Consider the following 19,618-nt stretch of genomic DNA (forward strand, 5'->3'; position numbering starts at 1 on the left):
GTGAAAGAAAATCCTCTTCTGTCCCACTTCACCATGAAGCTGTATAACTGGGGATACAAAATGCAAAACATGCACTGTGCACAATTTCTCCAGTCACAGAAGCCTGTAACTTCTTCCAGGTTGTCTGAATGTCTTGGTGGCTTCATTCACTCTTGTCCTTCTTGCACAGTCACTCAGTTTTTGAGAACGGGAGCAGCCGAATGGACAACAACAACTACTCCACACAGATTTACCATCGAGTATTGTTTGTATTTCTTCATAACTGATGTAAATAAAGTTCAATACAAATTGAGTGAGTTGGAAATGTTTATGTATCCATCCACTGACTTGTCTGAAGAAAACTGGCATTTAAACTGATTATTTACAGGTATTACATCAAAGGGGCTGATTACTTATGCAACCCATCATCTTGGCTTTTATATTTTTAATTAATTTATATCAAGTTGTAGAGATTTACTTTCAGTTTGAGTCTAAGGAAGATAATTTTAGAAATTTTTATATTGAGGTGCCTGATTTACTTTTTGTATCTGAAATACCATAAACAAATTAAAATGCGTGAAATACCAAGGGGCTGAATACTTTTGCAAGCCACTGTGTGTGTGTGTATATATATATATATAGAGAGAGAGAGAGAGAGAGAGAGAGAGAGAGAGAGAGAGAGAGAGAGAGAGAGAGAGAGAGAGAGAGAGCTGGAGCTCATATTGAGCTGAAAAATCTCACTTCAGGTTAGTCCTGTTATTTATCTTTGACAAAGTACACATTAAATAATTTTTCCAAATAAAAGTAATGTCATTTACACGTTAATAAATTTTGATGTACTTTAAATTTTTCAAGTTGGAGAATATAAAAAAAAAAGAGTTGAAAATTGAGTACACACTTCATTTTATAGAAACTTTTGTTTTGACCTCCCATGAATCACAGCAAAGTAACTGGTTCAGTTGATATTCACAAGATTGCGGCCCGGCCATGAATTGGGCCGATACTGGCCTCCATCTTGGAGTGAGATTACCCACTCCTGAACGACCAATAGGTGAGTAGCGCTCACGCAACACCAAAGTGCGTCTCGGCCACCAACCAATCACAGGCTAGGAGAGAGAAGCCAGTATCTGGTCCAATTCAGCACCAGTTGTCGGTTGTTGGCGCAACGCCTTCCTGCAGAAAAATGTGTTCTACTACCACCTAGCGGTATGAAAGTGAACAATGACAAATAATCCTCTTGTGTAAAAATTCATAATCTCATATTTGGTAACAGCTGGATTGAAAATAACCAAAGAAGGCATCGTGTGGTCATTGATACTTGCCGTTTAATCCTGCTGGTTAGAGCGCGTCTGTTTTAGACAAAAGTTCACGTTTGGAATCCTCACAAGATTTACAACTATTTAATATACAAATGAAGTAATTTTGACAGTGTTGAATGTTTGATTTCCAAAGTAAAGTTCAGACGAGGTCGACGTCCATTGGATTCCGTAACATATACGTATTACCCCATAACGTGATACCGAAGCCTGACAGATGGTGCCAACTAACCTTTTTTAAAACCAGATTAACTAAACCGATAATATGCAACACTTTTTGCCAAATTTGCAGCAACTTTAATTCTAGACCCCTGTGTCTTTTTTTTTTTTTTATCTGTTAAAACCACCTGCTGAGGTGATTTTGGGGAGGAGAACCTGAACCATCTTGGTTCTTCTTGCCTAATCAAGAACATCCTGAAGGCACTACTGGGCGGAGCTTAAGATGGTACAAAATGCAACAGGGTGGGTCCATTTAACCCCCACAGAGCCTTTTTAAGTAGTGAGAAGTGATGAAAAAAAATGTGCTCATAAGACCTAAGAACAGACACACACACACACACACACTCATGAATCATCCTGCGGCACCATCTTGTCTCCAACCTCGTCTTTGGGTAAGGGGTTGTAACGTCGCCGATACAACAAACGCGTTACCAAGGTGATGATGAACAGCTCCAGGATCAGCAGCTGTTGGCTCATTACTGCAGGACAGCAAGGTCAAAGGTCACAGAAGGTCTCAAGTGATGTCATTAACATACAAAAAAAAAAGATGCTGACTCACTGTTTGCTCTGGCTGTGGAAGAGAAAGGAGGCGTGCACGCGATGACACCACACGTCGCCAAGATGTTGATGACGGCCGTCTGCAGCTGGGTCAGAACCAGCACCATCTGCATGCACACACACACACGTCAAAACATCATCGGTGCTGTACATTCTGACCAATCACAGCCATTTATGCTAAATAAAACGCGTAAAAATTAGAAACTGGAAACATGGCGGCTGCAGCTCCTCACCTGGTACATGGCATACTTTGGGATGATCTTGAGCGGGCGCAGCATGGCCTTCACGTGCATGAAGATGATGGCTACGGGCCAGAGTGCGATGATGGTCAGGATCCCGACAAATGAGTTAATCCATATGACCGCTCCTGTAATACCAATCTACAGAAAAGCCACATACAATGAACGTTACAACGAGACTAGAATCACGAGGTCCGTGAATTTCTGACACAAAACAGAACACATTTATTTTTAGAGTTACTAATAATCAAGGGCGGAATTTAGAAGTAGAAATTGGGGGGGGACAAAGTGCGAGGCCCGCAGGGCCGAAGCCCATAGGCCGGGGGTCTGGGGGCCACTTTAGGCCCCCAGAAGCCAACGGTTTCTAGATAAGCTCAGATGCATTCTGAGCATCCAGAACAGTAATTTTAATGTTTTGAGAAGACCATAAAGTGGACACCATTTGACTTATGCAATTTGAAACTGTGGATATAAGTACTTTATTCTGAGAATAGCCAGCACTGATTTTATTAACATCCTGGTGTAAATACGGTATCACCACATGTGTAGAACTCAAAAAGAATGATAGGTTGAGTTTTCATTTAAAAAAACAACTGCAATGTGGTAAAATGTATTCATAAATATGAAAGAACAGGCTCTTAATAATTAACTATCACATACTGTATTTTTTTTCTCAAGATTTGTTTTTGCATAAGTTTGAAAAAACAACAGATCATAAGTTTAGGATAAATTACTTATCATGAATTTAATTTTTGAAGTGGCACTAATGACAACACTCATACTGAACATAATTTCGCTTGCACAGACTGATTTTGGAGATCAAGCAATAATTGCAGATGGGCTTTCTGAGGTCCCAGATAGCTTTTCTGATTTCCTTTTCTAACTTTCAGAATTTAGTAAATTAGCATATGGTCCATTGATACTTATGTGTAGACACTAGTCCCTAGAGGCAGCTATTTTTGGTTTCAAATCTGGACAAATGCAGTCCCAGAAAATTCTGAATGTGACAAACAAGAAACAGGTGTTGTAAACAAGTCAATGCTGCTAAAAATACAAACTTGCAGAAACAAAGATACTATTCTAACATGGTTTTGCACATAAGACTTGGCATAGCATGTTTCAAGTACACACATACATCCCCTGGCAAAAATTATGGAATCACCGGCCTCGGAGGATGTTCATTCAGTTGTTTAATTTTATAGAAAAAAAGCAGATCACAGACATGACACAAAACTAAAGTCATTTCAAATGGCAACTTTCTGGCTTTAAGAAACACTATAAGAAATCAGGAAAAATAATTGTGGCAGTCAGTAACGGTTACTTTTTTAGACCAAGCACAGGGAAGAAAATATGGACTCACTCACTTCTGAGGAATAAATTATGGAATCACCCTGTAAATTTTCATCCCCAAAACTAACACCTGCATCAAATCAGATCTGCTCGTTAGTCTGCATCTAAAAAGGAGTGACCACACCTTGGAGAGCTGTTGCACCAAGTGGACTGACATGAATCATGGCTCCAACACGAGAGATGTCAATTGAAACAAAGGAGAGGATTATCAAATTCTTAAAAGAGGGTAAATCATCACGCAATGTTGCAAAAGATGTTGGTTGTTCACAATCAGCTGTGTCTAAACTCTGGACCAAATACAAACAACATGGGAAGGTTGTTAAAGGCAAACATACTGGTAGACCAAGGAAGACATCAAAGCGTCAAGACAGAAAACTTAAAGCAATATGTCTCAAAAATCGAAAAATGCACAACAAAACAAATGAGGAACGAATGGGAGGAAACTGGAGTCAACGTCTGTGACCGAACTGTAAGAAACCGCCTAAAGGAAATGGGATTTACATACAGAAAAGCTAAACGAAAGCCATCATTAACACCTAAACAATAATAATAAAAAAAGGTTACAATGGGCTAAGGAAAAGCCACTGTGGATGACTGGATGAAAGTCATATTCAGTGATGAATCTCGAATCTGCATTGGGCAAGGTGATGATGCTGGAACTTTTGTTTGGTGCCGTTCCAATGAGATTTATAAAGATGACTGCCTGAAGACAACATGTAAATTTCCACAGTCATTGATGATATGGGGCTGCATGTCAGGTAAAGGCACTGGGGAGATGGCTGTCATTACATCATCAATAAATGCACAAGTTTACGTTGATATTTTGGACACTTTTCTTATCCCATCAATTGAAAGGATGTTTGGGGATGATGAAATCATTTTTCAAGATGATAACGCATCTTGCCATAGAGCAAAAACTGTGAAAACATTCCTTGCAAAAAGACACATAGGGTCAATGTCATGACCTGCAAATAGTCCGGATCTTAATCCAATTGAAAATCTTTGGTGGAAGCTGAAGAAAATGGTCCATGACAAGGCTCCAACCTGCAAAGCTGATCTGGCAACAGCAATCAGAGAAAGTTGGAGCCAGATTGATGAAGAGTACTGTTTGTCACTCATTAAGTCCATGCCTCAGAGACTGCAAGCTGTTATAAAAGCCAGAGGTGGTGCAACAAAATACTAGTGATGTGTTGGAGCGTTCTTTTGTTTTTCATGATTCCATAATTTTTTCCTCAGAATTGAGTGATTCCACATTTTTTTCCCTCTGCTTGGTCTAAAAAAGTAACCGTTACTGACTGCCACAATTTTTTTTTCCTGATTTCTTATAGTGTTTCTTAAAACCAGAAAGTTGCCACTTGAAATGACTTTAGTTTTATGTCATGTCTGTGATCTGCTTTTTATCTACAAAATTAAACAACTGAATGAACATCCTCCGAGGCCGGTGATTCCTTAATTTTTGCCAGGGGTTGTATATGTCAGAAGGTGGGAGGGGCATACCATATTCTGTCCCCCTGGGTTGAAAAGGTGTGTGGGGGGGGGACATGTCCCCCCTATCCCCCACCAAATTGTGCCCATGCTAATAATCACCAGCTTCACTCACTACTTTTTTAAATTCAGTTAATACTATGAAAAGCTTAAATATAACGTAATGCTAAAATACACTCGGCCGCATGAGCATCGTCTTCTTTATAATTTGCAGTTGTTTAATTGGTATCTCAGTGCAAAATAAATATATAGAATTATATATTATCTACATTAAGCTCCTATTGTCTTATTTACAAGTTGTATATGTTCAGTCAAGCCTCTCTGTTTTGCCATGTGATAATTTCACAAACACCACACTGGAAGTAAACCGTTATGCTTTATTGTGTTATCTGTGTATCACTGATATATTCACCTCTGGATGTTTATGATGATGTTGCAGAATAAATGCAATCAGTCATAAACAATATTTTTATTTACGTTTTAACGTGTTCCACAGGAGGGCGTGCGTGTGCGCATACATGAGCTTTTGAAAAGAGAGAAGACGTTACCTTTTGACTGTGATGCACGTGCATGCTGATATCCGCGAGATGTCTTGTAAATCACTCCAGGGGTGTCATCAGGTTACAAAAACAGTGTTTTTAGCTTTAGAAGCCTTTATTTCTTGCTAGCTTTTACATAATATATGAAAAAGATGTTCGATTTAACCAGAAATGCAGAAGCTAGCCATTGATGTCACGGTGCCTGTCTGCTCTGACTGGCTGTCACCCACCTCCAAAAGCAGATTTTCATGATTCATAGCATAAAAATAGGAAAAATAATGTGGCATTTTAACCTCTTAAAATAGGTCAAGGTTAGCCACCTTTGAACTTGTCCAAGGTCCGAGTCCCAAAAATGTGAATTTGAAGACTGTGGCAGCAGCAGGACTGGACAGAGAGACACAGAGACATACAGACGCAAAGCTTTAGCAATACCCAATGACCATATTTTGATGGCCTCGGGTAAAAATATACACTCACCTTAGCTTTTGTTTGTTAGCATTTTTTGTTTAATATACCATTAGATTGTAAGATGATCATCATTTGTGGTGATCTGGATTTGATTGTGATTTCAACGTTTATTTACACTTTCACTTTTTTCCTTTCAGCAGACAAAACTTGGTGGTGGACGCTAAAATAAAAAATAATTATCAGAAATTTGAGCAACAACTTTCCATACTATTTTATTTATTTCAATTCCTGTTCTTCTGTATTTGTTCACCAATTTCCAAACTTGCCATGTGTACTCCTTATGATTCTTTTGACAAAAGTCAAGGTCATTGGGATCAAAGGTAAAGCATTTTTGACCCACCTCCCCACCACCACCACCACCACCATCTGCACCAACTCGGCCCACACATTTAAGTGAGCTTCTGAATTGCACAGGTAATGTCAAAGTATCCTCCCTTTCCTCATTGATGTCAAGATCAATTTCACTAGTGTCAAAGGTCAAAATTTATATTTTTCACTGTGACGTGCCCCAAACATGGTACACATGTAGGTGGGGTCTGGAACTGCCCAGGTGAGACCAAATTTTCCCAGGATAAATAACTGGGGTCACAGTTATGTCCGCCAGTCCATCTGTTGCTACCTCTGACCTAATGTGGTCTGTGAATGAGGGTTGACCCTCGAACTGTCCTTAAAGAGTTTATGTTGGCAAATGTCAAGGTCACTCTGGTTAAATTCAAGGAAATAGATTTTCTAAAATAGGCTCAACTTGGCACATATACAGGTTCTAGATTCTACGCGCACAGAGAGGACTGTGGGATCTTCTGATGAAACGCCTGTTGTGAAAGTGTAGTGACACGGACCCACAACAGGGGACGCAAAGGAACGGACAATAGAAGAAGTCAAATCTGAACACTTTACTGTTGTGATTGCCACAACTAAACACAGCAGATTTCAGAATAAATACAAAGTCAATCAATCAAGGTGTTGTGTGGGCAGGCTCGACGATAGGAGACGTCCGTCTGGAGAAGAACCGGAACCACACGATTTCCTCCGCCACCGAACCAGGAGAATACTGGAGCCGCCAAGTCCCGAGTTCCCCCAGGTGGCCACCGTCTCCGCATGTTGGATCTGGTACTGCTGGCGAAGAGCAAAAACAGTCAGCAAGTCAGGTGGGAAAACACCTCCACCTTAACACCAGAAAGCTGGCACGTGCAGTAGTAAGTGTACTTATCAAAGGTTTGGAGTGAAGACGTCAGTCCAAACCCAGCCTCCAGCTACAAGCACTCATAAAACCTACTGCAAGAATAACACAAGCAAATACTGTCTGTGGTAGACAAAACAATGGCTGAGAACAAATTACCTCCTTGATAGGACGATATCTCGGCGACGTGGTGGAGGTGTCGTCCTGCTTTTATCAGGGGTGAGGCGTAGATGATTGGTGACAGCTGTCATAGCCGATGAGTAACAGCTGTCACCTCGACCGCTCTTGTGGGGCGGCAGCGCCCTCTCGTGCCTGAAGCCCGCACTTCAGGCAGGGCGCCCTCTGGTGGTGGGCTAGCAGTACCTCCTCTTCTGGCGGCCCACACAACAACGGCAGCCTTATTTAAGTGGAACAGGTTGACTAAAAACCAGCCGTGCACAGTACGACCCCGATGACACGTCAGTGACTCACGTCAGTCAGGCTGAAGTTCTCATTGGTCCAGAGGACAATGGACAGGATGGTGAAGACAACCTTCAGGACAGCAAACTGGAAGGAGCCCAGTTTGAGCAGAAAGAGACAACGCCTGGAAACATGACAGAAAAAAGGTTTTAATCCCGGGAGGGAATTTTAAAAGACTCTGAATCAATCAGGTTCCAGAACTGCAGGATGTCTGCAACAACTCATGATGACCTTTGACACATTCCACTGGACTGTCCCTCCCCCCTCCCAGATTATATTTCCTTTCTTTAATGAGCACCAGGACCGAACATTCAAAGTCATCGGTCTATGAGACATTTTCAGAAGAGTTGGAGGGGATTAAAACAGACCTCCTACTGGATGTTACCAGGCTGAGCACCAAATATGTTTGACAGACTTTTTTTTTTTTGGAGGGGAGGTGCAAATAAGATCCATTGTGTTGGAACACAGTTCCAGAATTTGAGAGAAAGTGTCATATTTCATGAAAATAACTACAGACCAGATCTCAAAAAGTCTGGTTCCACCGCTGGAACTCGACCAACACCTCAGATGATGGAGTGAATAGAGACTGGCGCCACTTCTCTATTTATCGTATCCACCCATTTGGGGAATTCTAAGTCGCTCGTGGCGACGGATGTAGTTAATGAGCAATCAGTGTTGAGCCCCAGCCAACAGTCCACCTTCCCTGACTCGTCCCTGCAGTGGAGACACAGGCAAAGGCTTCTGTCGCCTCTAACGTTCGTACTGTGGAAATGGGCGATGCCGTATTTTACGCCAAGCTTCTATTCTAATCGCACGTGTGTCTGTGTTCAAAATAACTCAGGACCCAGTCTGCAGATTTTGGAAAGAGTTTTTAATATTTCTCAGCCAAATGTCTCCAGGTGATTAACCCTTGAAGCCAAATGATCAAAAGTCAAATTTGTCAAAAAGAGTTTCGGTAAAACACATTTCCAGGGCATCTCCAGTGGGAGTCATGGTTTCATAAATCAGGATGCACATGCACTAGATGTGCACGTGGCCAGTCTTGCTGCATAAACAAAGAACAGAAAAGCTCAGATCACAGCACAACCAGAGGGTGGGATGTGATCTAAAACTGCAACAACAACACGCACACACAAAAAAAAACGTATCGCCCAGGTTTCTTCTGTGGTTTGATTCAATGCAAATGTTGTTTGGTTGCCTTTTGCCCCCCCCTGAGCGGGGGTCACCACAGCGGATTCGGCACCAATCCACTTTGGGATTTGACACATTTTATGCCAGATTTTGAATCACTGCAAATAAGATAAAAAAATGGGAGAAAAAAAGAGCTAACACTGTCAGTAAAGTGAATTAATAAATTCTCAGCACGGTGATGTGCTGAACGGCCCCCCAGTAAAAGTTCTCCAAGTGTAGCGGCTGTATTGTCTCACCTGCGTTTCTGTTGTCTCCTCCCACCCGCTCCACTCGGGACATAAAATCATTTACTAGTTTTGTCTAAATCTCAAAGTATTGTGGTCTCTATTGACCACCGTACCTTTTTGTCCAAAACATGTCAGAAGACAAACAGAAGCTCATCTGTAATCCGACACTAATCACAGGAGGAGACTGGACGATGAACCCTGTCTCTGGTTTCCTGTGTCGTGTTTAATTGAGACGTAATCACATCACTTTTTACTTTTTACTGCCGCGAGTGCAGACTGAGAGTCCAGACAGACATATGTTCAGAGGATCTTTATGTAATCCTCAAACACGCCAAAAGACAACACACAAGTCCTCTGCTGGACCGCCAAAGTCCTCGCCTGTGCTCGATTACCGCGCAGGAGGCTTTCATCAACTCCATCAAACCGTTGCTCAATAATCACAAACACGGTGCCAAGGGTTTCTCCCAGAACACTCTCCTCTCCTCACTGCTGTTCTGTAGAAGACTAGGTCTGTTCACTCCCGGTTCAAATCCAGTTTTTGGAAAAAAATAACTGACACCCAGCCTCCAAGAGTGCAGTTGGAGGACTGCTGGTTTATGGCTCAGAGCTGGTGCTGGATCACGCCTCAGTGATGGGTTCGGATACTAGTTTAACAGTTAAGTTCTCCGGATCTCCCACCTGGACCACCCGATTCCTGTTGGATACCAGTCGGTATGCTGGAGCGCCACCTGCTCCTCAGGTCCAAAAGTGCAGATGCCTAATAAAGACTGTGGACACGCAAGGCGGGTTCAGGGTGTGTTCGTTTTACCGAGTGATGGCCACGTGTGGGAGACAGGGGCAGCAGCAGCAGCACGGCCCCGTGCTGATCTTCAGTTTGCGAGTCTCCTCCCGCTGCAGGAAGGCCTCATCGCCGCCCATCTCCTCCAGCATCATGATCAGGAACTTGTAGACCACAATTGCAAAGTAGCTGACGGGAGAGACGTGAAAGTCAGGGGTGGAAAGTGAAGGACGCAAGGATACTAAAAAGCAACACAAAGAGCAGGACAAAGACAAGGAAGGAGGGCAAACAAATAAAATCACAGCAGGGACAAAGACGGGAAGCACAAGCAGGACCGTTGGAATGTTTTCCATAAAATTCTCCAGAGGACACACAGGCAGAATTTCCCTCAAACTGGGATTTGTCACCATGTGGAAAACAAACAATAAGGAAAGAAGCAGAAACTCACCACGCGGAGAACATGTCAGTAAACATGGAGGCTCTGGGAACCCACATGGCCATGCACGACATCACGCTCATCACCTGCAAAACAACAAGCGGAAACGTTTCAGTGCTGCCGGTGTCGCAGACCGAACGGTCCGCCCTAAAAATCAGTCCGCCCTGCCGCCACTGTGCATGTGTCATTTCTGAGCTCAGCCGCTTGTCTGAGACATCGTCTCCTCACCCAAAGCGATCAAACTGATTATTAACCATCAGATGACAAAGTAAAACCTCTTAAATCATTTTAAAGCAGAAACGAAGCGAAATTCTGTGACGCTTTGAAATGTCCGACGCACAGTGAACGCATCAGCTAGCAGTAATGTAGCTGCGGTGCTCTGATTGCTTCCGCCGCCTTTTATGATGAAATAATGCTGAATTTCTGTGGAAATGATTGTTGTACAAAAGCTTCAGATATCTGTTGCTGAGACAGATTATGACTGGAGGCAGTTTGAAGCAGAAAGGAGGTGATAATCAGTGAACCGCCGCTGATGACATATGCGCAGTGAAGGCAGAGTGGACTGATTTTTAGGGGGGACCATTCGGCCTGCAAGACCGGCAAAGCCCAGGGCCTATTCCAGAACCCCACCTTAGTGAAAACTCAGTTTAAACCTAAAAACCGAGGGAAACTGAATGTTCTGTTTCAAAAAAAGGAGGTGAATCAAACTGGAGAAAGAGGGATAACTCCAGCCTGTTTCAAACATCGGTTACTAGGGTAACAGTCCTGTGAACCTATCCTGGTATGGAGGAGGTTTTGTTCAATAAACCCCTAAACTTCTTTCAGTTTCACTTTGGCTTTATTTCCTGTTCTACATGCATGCTCATTTACCCATCAGTTGAGTCGTGCACTATATAGTCATTCACAATCCCTCACTTCAGTGCCAGATTGTCTCGCTGCCATGTGTGCTCCCTCACTTTGCTTCCTTGTGTTTGACCTCTAGTTTCTGACCCATGCCATCTTTCCGTGTTTATGGAGCCTAGCCTGTCTGTCAGATTGTTCAGCTGGTAAGTTTGTTGACTGTGCTTTGACCCTCACCCTATTATTCATGTTCACCAGACTGGTGAATCCTTCAAGGACATTTTTACCTCTCGGACTGCGGTCCTGTTGCTGGAACGTTTGCTCATATCAACTGTTACCCGAGCTACCTATTCCTATATGGAATGCTGTATTCCGAGCTCCACTCTTTTGTTTTTCCCCAGCAGTGTGGTTCTCTGCTCAGTGAATACAAAAATCTATACACCATGTAGTTGTGTGTATTTTCTATTTCCTCAAAACCGTAGTTTTTGACAAACATGTCAAAAACTATGTGCCAAGTGCTATGGGAACATACCCCCCCCTTCCTGGCAATTTGGATCATGATGTAGTTCAGCTTCTCCCCACCTATTGATCAGCGTTTAAATCCAGTAAACCTGAGAGGTCGACTCTGTCAGACTGTGGTCTGGTGACAAAACAGAGGAGCTGAAATAATGTTTTTTATGGACGGACTGGAACATTTTTTTTTCCCCAGATGTGGACATCAACACAGAAACAATTACTAGTTACATCTCCTTCAATCATTCCCCCCAAAAAATCATTAAGAAATACCTGAACAATAAATCGTACATCACACAGGAAATAAGGGAATGTATTAACAAGAAGAAAGCAGCCTTTAAATCAGGGGACACTGCAGGGGTCAGGGTCACACAAAAAGACCTGACTCAGAGAATGAGAGATGCTCGACTACCTCTCCAGGGCCAACAACAACACACTGAGGGATTCTATTCACGCACGACAAACATGGACACCAAAAGGAAACCTGTAATTGTCAACGATGAAACTGCAAAAGCCAATGAGCTACATGATTTTTATCTGTGTTTTGAAAGTGATAACCGGGAAGTCAGAGAGCACAGTTTGGCTGCAGACAGACTGTGCACTCTGACTTCTCTTCTACTTGTTATTGTGCTGAGCTGCAGGGCTGCGCTCTGAGTTCTGTTATAGTTTATCTTTCCTCCCTTGGCCGCGAGATGCGTGCACGTGTGCGCACACGAACTGTCCTTGAGCAAATGTGGAGATATCTGGAGTTGTACTTGATGTTAACATGTCCTGGACTTATGTCCTTTTTTAACTGTGATGAGAGAGTCTGAGCAGAGAAAGGAACTAACTGCCTGCAGACAACTTTTTTTTTTTCTTTTCTTTCCTCCTTTGACCGCGAGATGCACGCACGCGCATGCAAACGAACCATCAAGCAAATGTGGAGATGTCTGGAGTCCTACTTGATGTTGACATGTCCTTATGTCCTTTTCTGTCCTTTTTTTTAACTGTGATGTGAGAGTTTGAGCAGAGAACAAGGAACTAATGCCTGCAGCCAGACTTTTTTTTTTTCTTTTAATTGTTCACTTGTGCACGCGTGAACGAACGTCCACGAGTGGACTAGAGATGTCCGGACTTTTTACTGGATATTTCTGGCAATGATGTTGTGAAAGTGACGTGACACGGACCCACAACAGGGGGCGTTAATGAACGGACAATGGATAAGCCAAAAAGTAACAATTTAATGTTGTGAATCGCACAACAACGTACAGACAATAACAATATGGTGGACTGTCAATCATACACCAGGTGACGTGTGGGCAGGCTCGACGACAGAAGACGCCTGGAGAGAGAAGAGCTGGATCCCCACACAGCTTCCACCACCAACGGAGCTGAAGAACACCGGAGCCGCCAAGCCCTGCGCCCCAGGTGGCCGCTGTCTTCAGCAGTCAGACCCGGTACTGCTGGCAGAGAACAGAGACAGTCCAGATGAGTGTGAGTTCGCACACTCAGTAATCCCACAGTCTGTCTTAAGTAAAGGAGGGAAAACCTCCACCTCCAATCACACACACTCGTGCAGCTCCTGGTCACCCACTTATCTGAGTTGGGGTGTGAGGAGAAGCCGTCGCTGTCACACCAAACGCCAATCCTCCAGATAAGGAAACACTCCAGGAAAACGGCTGCAAATAGAAGTTCAGGTTAAACAAACACAGTGTCAGTCAGCAGAGAAATTACCTGAATGGTAGTTGATTTCTCGGCGAGGAGGTGGAGTTGCAGTCCGGTCTTTGTAGTGGTGATGATGGGTGACAGCTTGTGTTGATTGATGACAGCTGTCACCTCCAGCAAAGCCGACGCCCTCTCATGCTTGGAGCCCGCACTCCAAGCAGGGCACCATCTTGTGGTGGTGGGCCAACAGTACCTCCTCTTCAGCGGCCCACACAACAAATGAGTCTGCATTTTTTTCCAGAGTGTAGTTTTTACTGCATTAAGTACACGGTATAAAAACAATCCTGCGTGATTTATACTGTGGGAACAATGGAACACAGCAGGAATCATAAATTGGCTTCCGAGTCACGCCGGGTAACGTCTCTTTGCCCCGACTTGCGCTGGAACCACTTCCTTTCTGCGTAGAGCACAGGACACCAAAAAAATTAAACAGGTTAAATTTTTCAGCGCCCGACTTGCTTCTTCCTTTGCGCCCTCGCGATGTTGTGGCGCCGAGCTGCATCATCTTGGCACTGAGTTGCTTCCACGCAGTGTTGTCATAATGACGCACGGCGCAACTGGGACCAAATGGGAGCAGCCCCGGAGTGAAAGGGGCTTAACAAAGCTACAGGACCAGATTAGTACATCTGCTTTTTTTCTTCTTTTTTTTTTTAAAACACTTGCAGAGGAGCTCAGTCCAGCTTGGCATCAACTCTCCCAACTGACACTGATTCGGTAGCTGAGCTTTGGAAGAGATCAGTTATTACTGTGACGTTAGGACGTCTTGCTGTCGAGCAAAGACAAATTTCTTTAATAAGGACTTGTCACCCAAGGAGATCCATGAGGACATGGTGGTAACACTGGAGGAGGATGTCCCTTTCTACTCCAGCATCATTACATAATGTGCTGCTGAATTTAAACAAGGCAGGGAAAGCCTGGAAGATGATCCAGAGATGGGTGTGGTGTCTGTTTTCTGTTCTCTCCTGTCCTGCACACAGGCAACATTTCCTGCATTTTTGTTTTGCGGGTTGTTCTGTAAATTGTGTCTGTAGCATGGCCCAAGCAGAGGGTCACCCCCTTGAATCTGGTCTGCTTGAGGTTTCTTCATCAGATCATCAGAGGGAGTTTTTTTTCTTACCACTGTCACCTGTGTTCTTGCTCTGGGGGTTGGTAAGGTTAGACCTTACTTGTGTGAAGCACCTTGAGGCAACTTTGTTGTGATTTGGCGCTATATAAATGAAAATAAATTGAATTGAAATTATTCCAGTCCCCAAGAAATCACAGCCCAAAGTGAACAATGATTCTGCGCCAGCAGCTCCAACGTCTAACGTAATGAGAACATTGGAGAACCTGTTCATTCAGGAGTTTACTACAGAGGTAGAGCCACACATGGATCAGTATCAGTCTGCGCGTGCACAAAAGGAATCTGAGTCCCAGTGATGACATTTTAACTACAATGAACTTGGTTTTAAAGCATCTGGAAAGTTCCTCTGCACGTCATATTAGTTTTTATTGATTTTAGTTCTGCTTTTAACTGTATCCAGTCACACAGCCTTCTTCAAAAATTGACTCAGCTGAATGTGAACTCTTTCTCAAATAAGTAGTATCACTCTTTCTTTTCAAACAGGCCACAGCAGGTGAACTTTAATTCTGTCTTCTCTGATTTTGCATTAAGCAGCACTGGAGTCCCTCAGGGCTATGTTACTTCACCATTTTTATTTATATTGTGTACCAATGACTGTGTCAGCTCCCAGCCAAACCAGAATGTTGTTAAATTTTCAGACCACACTGTAATACTTAAATTGGTATTAGTGTTTAACAGACTAAGCAGCGTGTGTCTATTTACAGTATGTATTTATATAGGAATATATGGATTTATATATTTATATTTGCATATATATTTTTATAATTGTGGTTTGATCATTGGAGGTATTTTTGGCTGTGGTGCTTACTGCATCACTTCAGGAGATACTTATATATGATAAATATTCAGATAACTATAATACTACAAGATGGTTCATACCTGATGTTTGTATTTTATTGATTAATCTAAGATAACCACAAGATGTTATTATCCTTTTATTTTATTCATCGGGTTGTTTGTCAGCTGATGGCAATTACTAATTAGTTTCAGTACATATGCAGGTGTGCCGCGGCACTAATTACGTCTGAAGAAGGGCAGCGCCCGAAACATCACTACTGCTATCTGTATCTAAATGAAGCTCTTTGCATGGGAGCGTTCAGGCTGTGTGGATTTTTTGTTTTGATATTTGTCTCTTTTTTTGATCCAGCACGCTTTTATAAAATATACATCTTGGATGTGCGTGTCTTTTCTGATAAAACCATTAAAACACGTGAAAGCTGGATGGTGAGCGCTTTACAAGTTGTTGAGTTTAATTTAAAATAAATTAAGTCTTACCGGCGCCGCCCCGTTAACCCAGATGATGGCGCTCTTCTTGTTGGACAGCACTTTCTTATAGATGTAGACGCATTCTTCCATGTAGATCAAAATGGACATGGTCGCCATGAAGGTGAGCACAGAGTACAGAATGATGCCGTAGAACTCCAACTCTGACGGGAAACAAACACAGTATTCATAACGCTCTGTTCACGGTATAAATTAATGAAACAATGTGTTTTTATAACCTTAGAACGAGTCGCTCATAGTTACACAGGTGTGCTCTACCCCCCCATAGAGGCCACCATGTTGTACCACCATGTTGATACAGGAAGCTAAAAGGGACATATATACGGTTTTGATTTTTTTATTTTGATGTGCGATTGTGACAGCAGCCAGCAGGAGTCGCTGTGCAATAGTAGTCAATGGGCCTCACTCCCCCGACAACTCAAGGATGCACTGGCCTCTCAGGCCAGAGCTCAGGTTTTAGCTGACTGGACAGGACGCCCACCTCCCATACTGAAGATCATGAGTTTACGTCCCAAGGGGAGCGAGTGGGAGGAGTCACAACAGAAACAACACAGAGCAGCTGCTACACCATCAGGATACCTAAAGAAGATGAATCCGTAGCTACTACCGCCATCACCCTCTAATAGCTGATAGCGCAGGCTAACAAGTCTAAGAACCCTCAATTTTGTGACGCGGAGGATAACGTCTTTCTAAACACAGGAGAAGGTGCAGGAGCATCAATCCCCATCACCAGAGAAGCAAAAACATGAAGGGAAACAAAATCGTGACTGCTGACGGGATAATGCAATCTGCAACCTCACCACTAGATGCCACTAAATCACACATACTGTAGCTTTAAAGGCAACAGAAGCACAATGTCCAAAATGAGTCACATTACAGACATCCTGGTGGACAGATGAGCAAACTTTCCGACATTCATGATTAGCAAGTTGAAAGCAGATCATTTTAATTCTCCAGAATTATTTCAGTCTCAGTGACATCACAAAGGTCTAAAGGTTCCTGTCTGTTGGCTTGGAAACAGCAGCAGAATGATTTATCTTTACGACATGAAGCAAACATGTAAATAAAACCCCTCAGTGTGAAAGTGGCGCCGAGCTGGGCCCATTTGGATTTTATAGTGTCGTTTCTGGGAATAACTCAGGTATCCACAAACACATGTGGGAAGGATAAACCTTCAAAGAAGGTAGCAGAGAAACAGGAGCAGTGTCGACATCAGAGAGAGAGAGCGCAAAAAGAAGAAAACCACAAAATTCACATGAAAGGCTCCATAAATGCCTTCAAGATGGTCTCTGGAACACAGAGAGTTCTGGGTAATTTATTCTTCGCTATCCAAAAATTAGGAACCAGAACTTTCCCAGAGAGCACCACGTGACATGCACACGTGAGCAAAACATATGGAGACGAAGAAGCCTGAGCAAAAAATAAACAAACAGAAGGATCAGACTATTTTGATCCGCATGGAACCGATTTCCAGCTCATCACAAAAACTAAACCACAAATCTAAGTCTTCAACAGCAAATTTAATATCGTTAAAAAAACAAACCAAAAAAAAAAATGTAACTTCAGTTTTCAAATGGAAGAAGTTGTAGTGTACTGAAAAAAAACTGTTGATTTTTTTAACAGTAACTATGAAATAAAAGCTCATGTTGCAGTTCACATTTATGGATTAGTGGTTAAAACTACTGCCTCACAGCGAGAAGGTCATTGGTTCGATTCCCACCTGTGGCCTTTCTGTGTGGAGTTTGCATGTTCTCCCTGTGTTTGTGTGGGTTTCCTCCGGGTGCTCCAGCTTCCTCTCACATCCAGACATGCAGGTTAGATGGACTGGAAACTTAAAAAAAAAAAAAAAAAAAATATATATATATATATATATATATATATATATATATATATATATATATATATATATATATATATATATATAGTCTGTAGGTACGCGTGTGCATGTGTTTGTTTGTCTATGTGTCCCTGTGACAGAGTGGCGTCCTGTCCAGTGTGTATCCCGCCTCATGCTCTGTGACTGCTGGGATAGGCTCCAGTTGAAGATGATTGGGTGAGTGATTTATAGCTGAAATTATTACATTATTTATCCATTAGTCCCAAATATTAAATAAATTCATTATTCCCCATGAACCTGACCAAATGCTCTCTGAACACCTCAGAATGTGGTGATCACAATTTCAATTTATTTTCATTTATATAGCACCAAATCACAATAAAGTTGCCTCAAGGCACTTCACACAAGTAAGGTCTAACATTACCAACCCCCAGAGTAACAGTGGTAAGGAAAAACTCCCTCTGATGATTTGATGAAGAAACCTCAAGCAGACCAGACTCAAAGGGGTGACTATCTGCTTGGGCCATGCTACAGACACAAATTACAAAACAATTCACAAAACGAATATACAGGAAAGGTTGCCGGTGCACAGGACAGGAAGGTTTCAGGAACAGATACCACACCCATCTCAGAGAGAAAAAAACAGAATCAGGCATCAGAAAGACAAGAAATACTGTATAATTTGTCAACATTAAGCAAGAAGAAAAACAGAAGAAATACTAACATGATCGCCGGCCACTAGCCCTAAGCTTCACTAAAAGACCCAGAATCTAGATAAAGTTGAGGCCGTGACCTGCTCCGTTTACTAATAAAATTAATTTAAAAGACAAAAAAAAATGGGGGGGGGGGGGGGGAGAAGTGCACAGCACTCATGGAGCGCAAACCTCTGCCAATATTAGGTCACAACTCCACAAATTTTCACTATGGAAAACAGTTTCAGGGTCAAAGTCCTCTTAGAAGTGGCTTTTCATAAGATCAAATATAATACAAAATATAGATCAAAAGGGCTTTTCAATGTTAAAATCAAATATCTGCTAAATCCACAAGCCGGATCAGTTTTGTCAGGTGACAGTATGTCAGTCTGCACTCACTTTCAAATATGAGAGTGACTGGGACACGTTTAAGATGTAATGTAAAATGTACATTAAATGGGGTTTTCAATATTAAATTTAAATTATGGGACACATTTAAGATGTAATGTAAAATGTACATTAAATGGGGTTTTCAATATTAAATTTAAATTATGGGACACGTTTAAGATGTAATGTAAAATGTACATTAAATGGGGTTTTCAATATTAAATTTAAATGACCACAAAATCTATAACCTGTATCAGATCTGGATCAAACTTTTTCAGTGGATAAAGGATCCCATCCTACATAAGACTTTCAAATATGAAAGAAATATCATCTTTTTTGACAGAATTGTGAATTTTTGAAAATTTGTTGAATGTTAAAGGAAAGGTATTTTTCCCATTTTCCAAGATTTTCATTTCAGATGTTTTCTAGTGAGCCGAGCCCTCTGCGTTTGTGATATGAGACGTCTTCTTTGCAGCCAACTTCATAATTTTCTCCTCATATACAGACATGACAGTGTAACTCCACTGATCACATTTCTAACAGTTTTATGGTTATTTGGCGATTTATCAATAATATGTTGACAAAACAATAAAATAAAAATTGAAAGCAATAATTCTGATTTATGTTAAAAAAAAAAGACACCTAGATTGACTGAAATATTCTGTCGCGTCCATAGAAGATACCTTTCGAGTTTTATCAAAGTATTTTTCAAAGTAAATGTTTGCTGACGGTCCTTCTCGGGATACTCAAGGTCCTTTTGATTTTTCAATGTTGTTGACAGATAATATGTCGTGTTCATAGATAACACAAAAAG

General features: G+C 42.0%; 1 protein-coding gene across 2 annotated transcripts in view; it reads right to left on the reverse strand.

Annotated features, from left to right (window-relative positions):
* Nucleotides 1-19,618, reverse strand: part of slc51a (solute carrier family 51 subunit alpha) — a 33,578-nt gene that overhangs the window by 10,829 nt on the left and 3,131 nt on the right. Inside the window, exons 2-8 of one of the 2 annotated variants that reach the window (XR_004566788.1) lie at nucleotides 15,880-16,031; nucleotides 10,437-10,510; nucleotides 10,019-10,177; nucleotides 7,805-7,916; nucleotides 2,306-2,452; nucleotides 2,074-2,179; nucleotides 1,206-1,993 (exon numbers count right to left, since the gene is read on the reverse strand). Coding sequence is in view for 1 of the 2 variants with exons in the window: in XM_034195423.1 (XP_034051314.1) it covers nucleotides 1,860-1,993; nucleotides 2,074-2,179; nucleotides 2,306-2,452; nucleotides 7,805-7,916; nucleotides 10,019-10,177; nucleotides 10,437-10,510; nucleotides 15,880-16,031 (884 nt within the window). In the remaining variant the exon portion in view is untranslated. Of the gene's footprint in view, nucleotides 1-606; nucleotides 1,994-2,073; nucleotides 2,180-2,305; nucleotides 2,453-7,804; nucleotides 7,917-10,018; nucleotides 10,178-10,436; nucleotides 10,511-15,879; nucleotides 16,032-19,618 lie in introns of those variants that run through there. The other variant, XM_034195423.1, reaches the window with a different exon arrangement.

Source organism: Thalassophryne amazonica, chromosome 1 (assembly GCF_902500255.1).
Source record: "Thalassophryne amazonica chromosome 1, fThaAma1.1, whole genome shotgun sequence".
In the NCBI taxonomy this organism is placed as follows: domain Eukaryota; kingdom Metazoa; phylum Chordata; class Actinopteri; order Batrachoidiformes; family Batrachoididae; genus Thalassophryne; species Thalassophryne amazonica.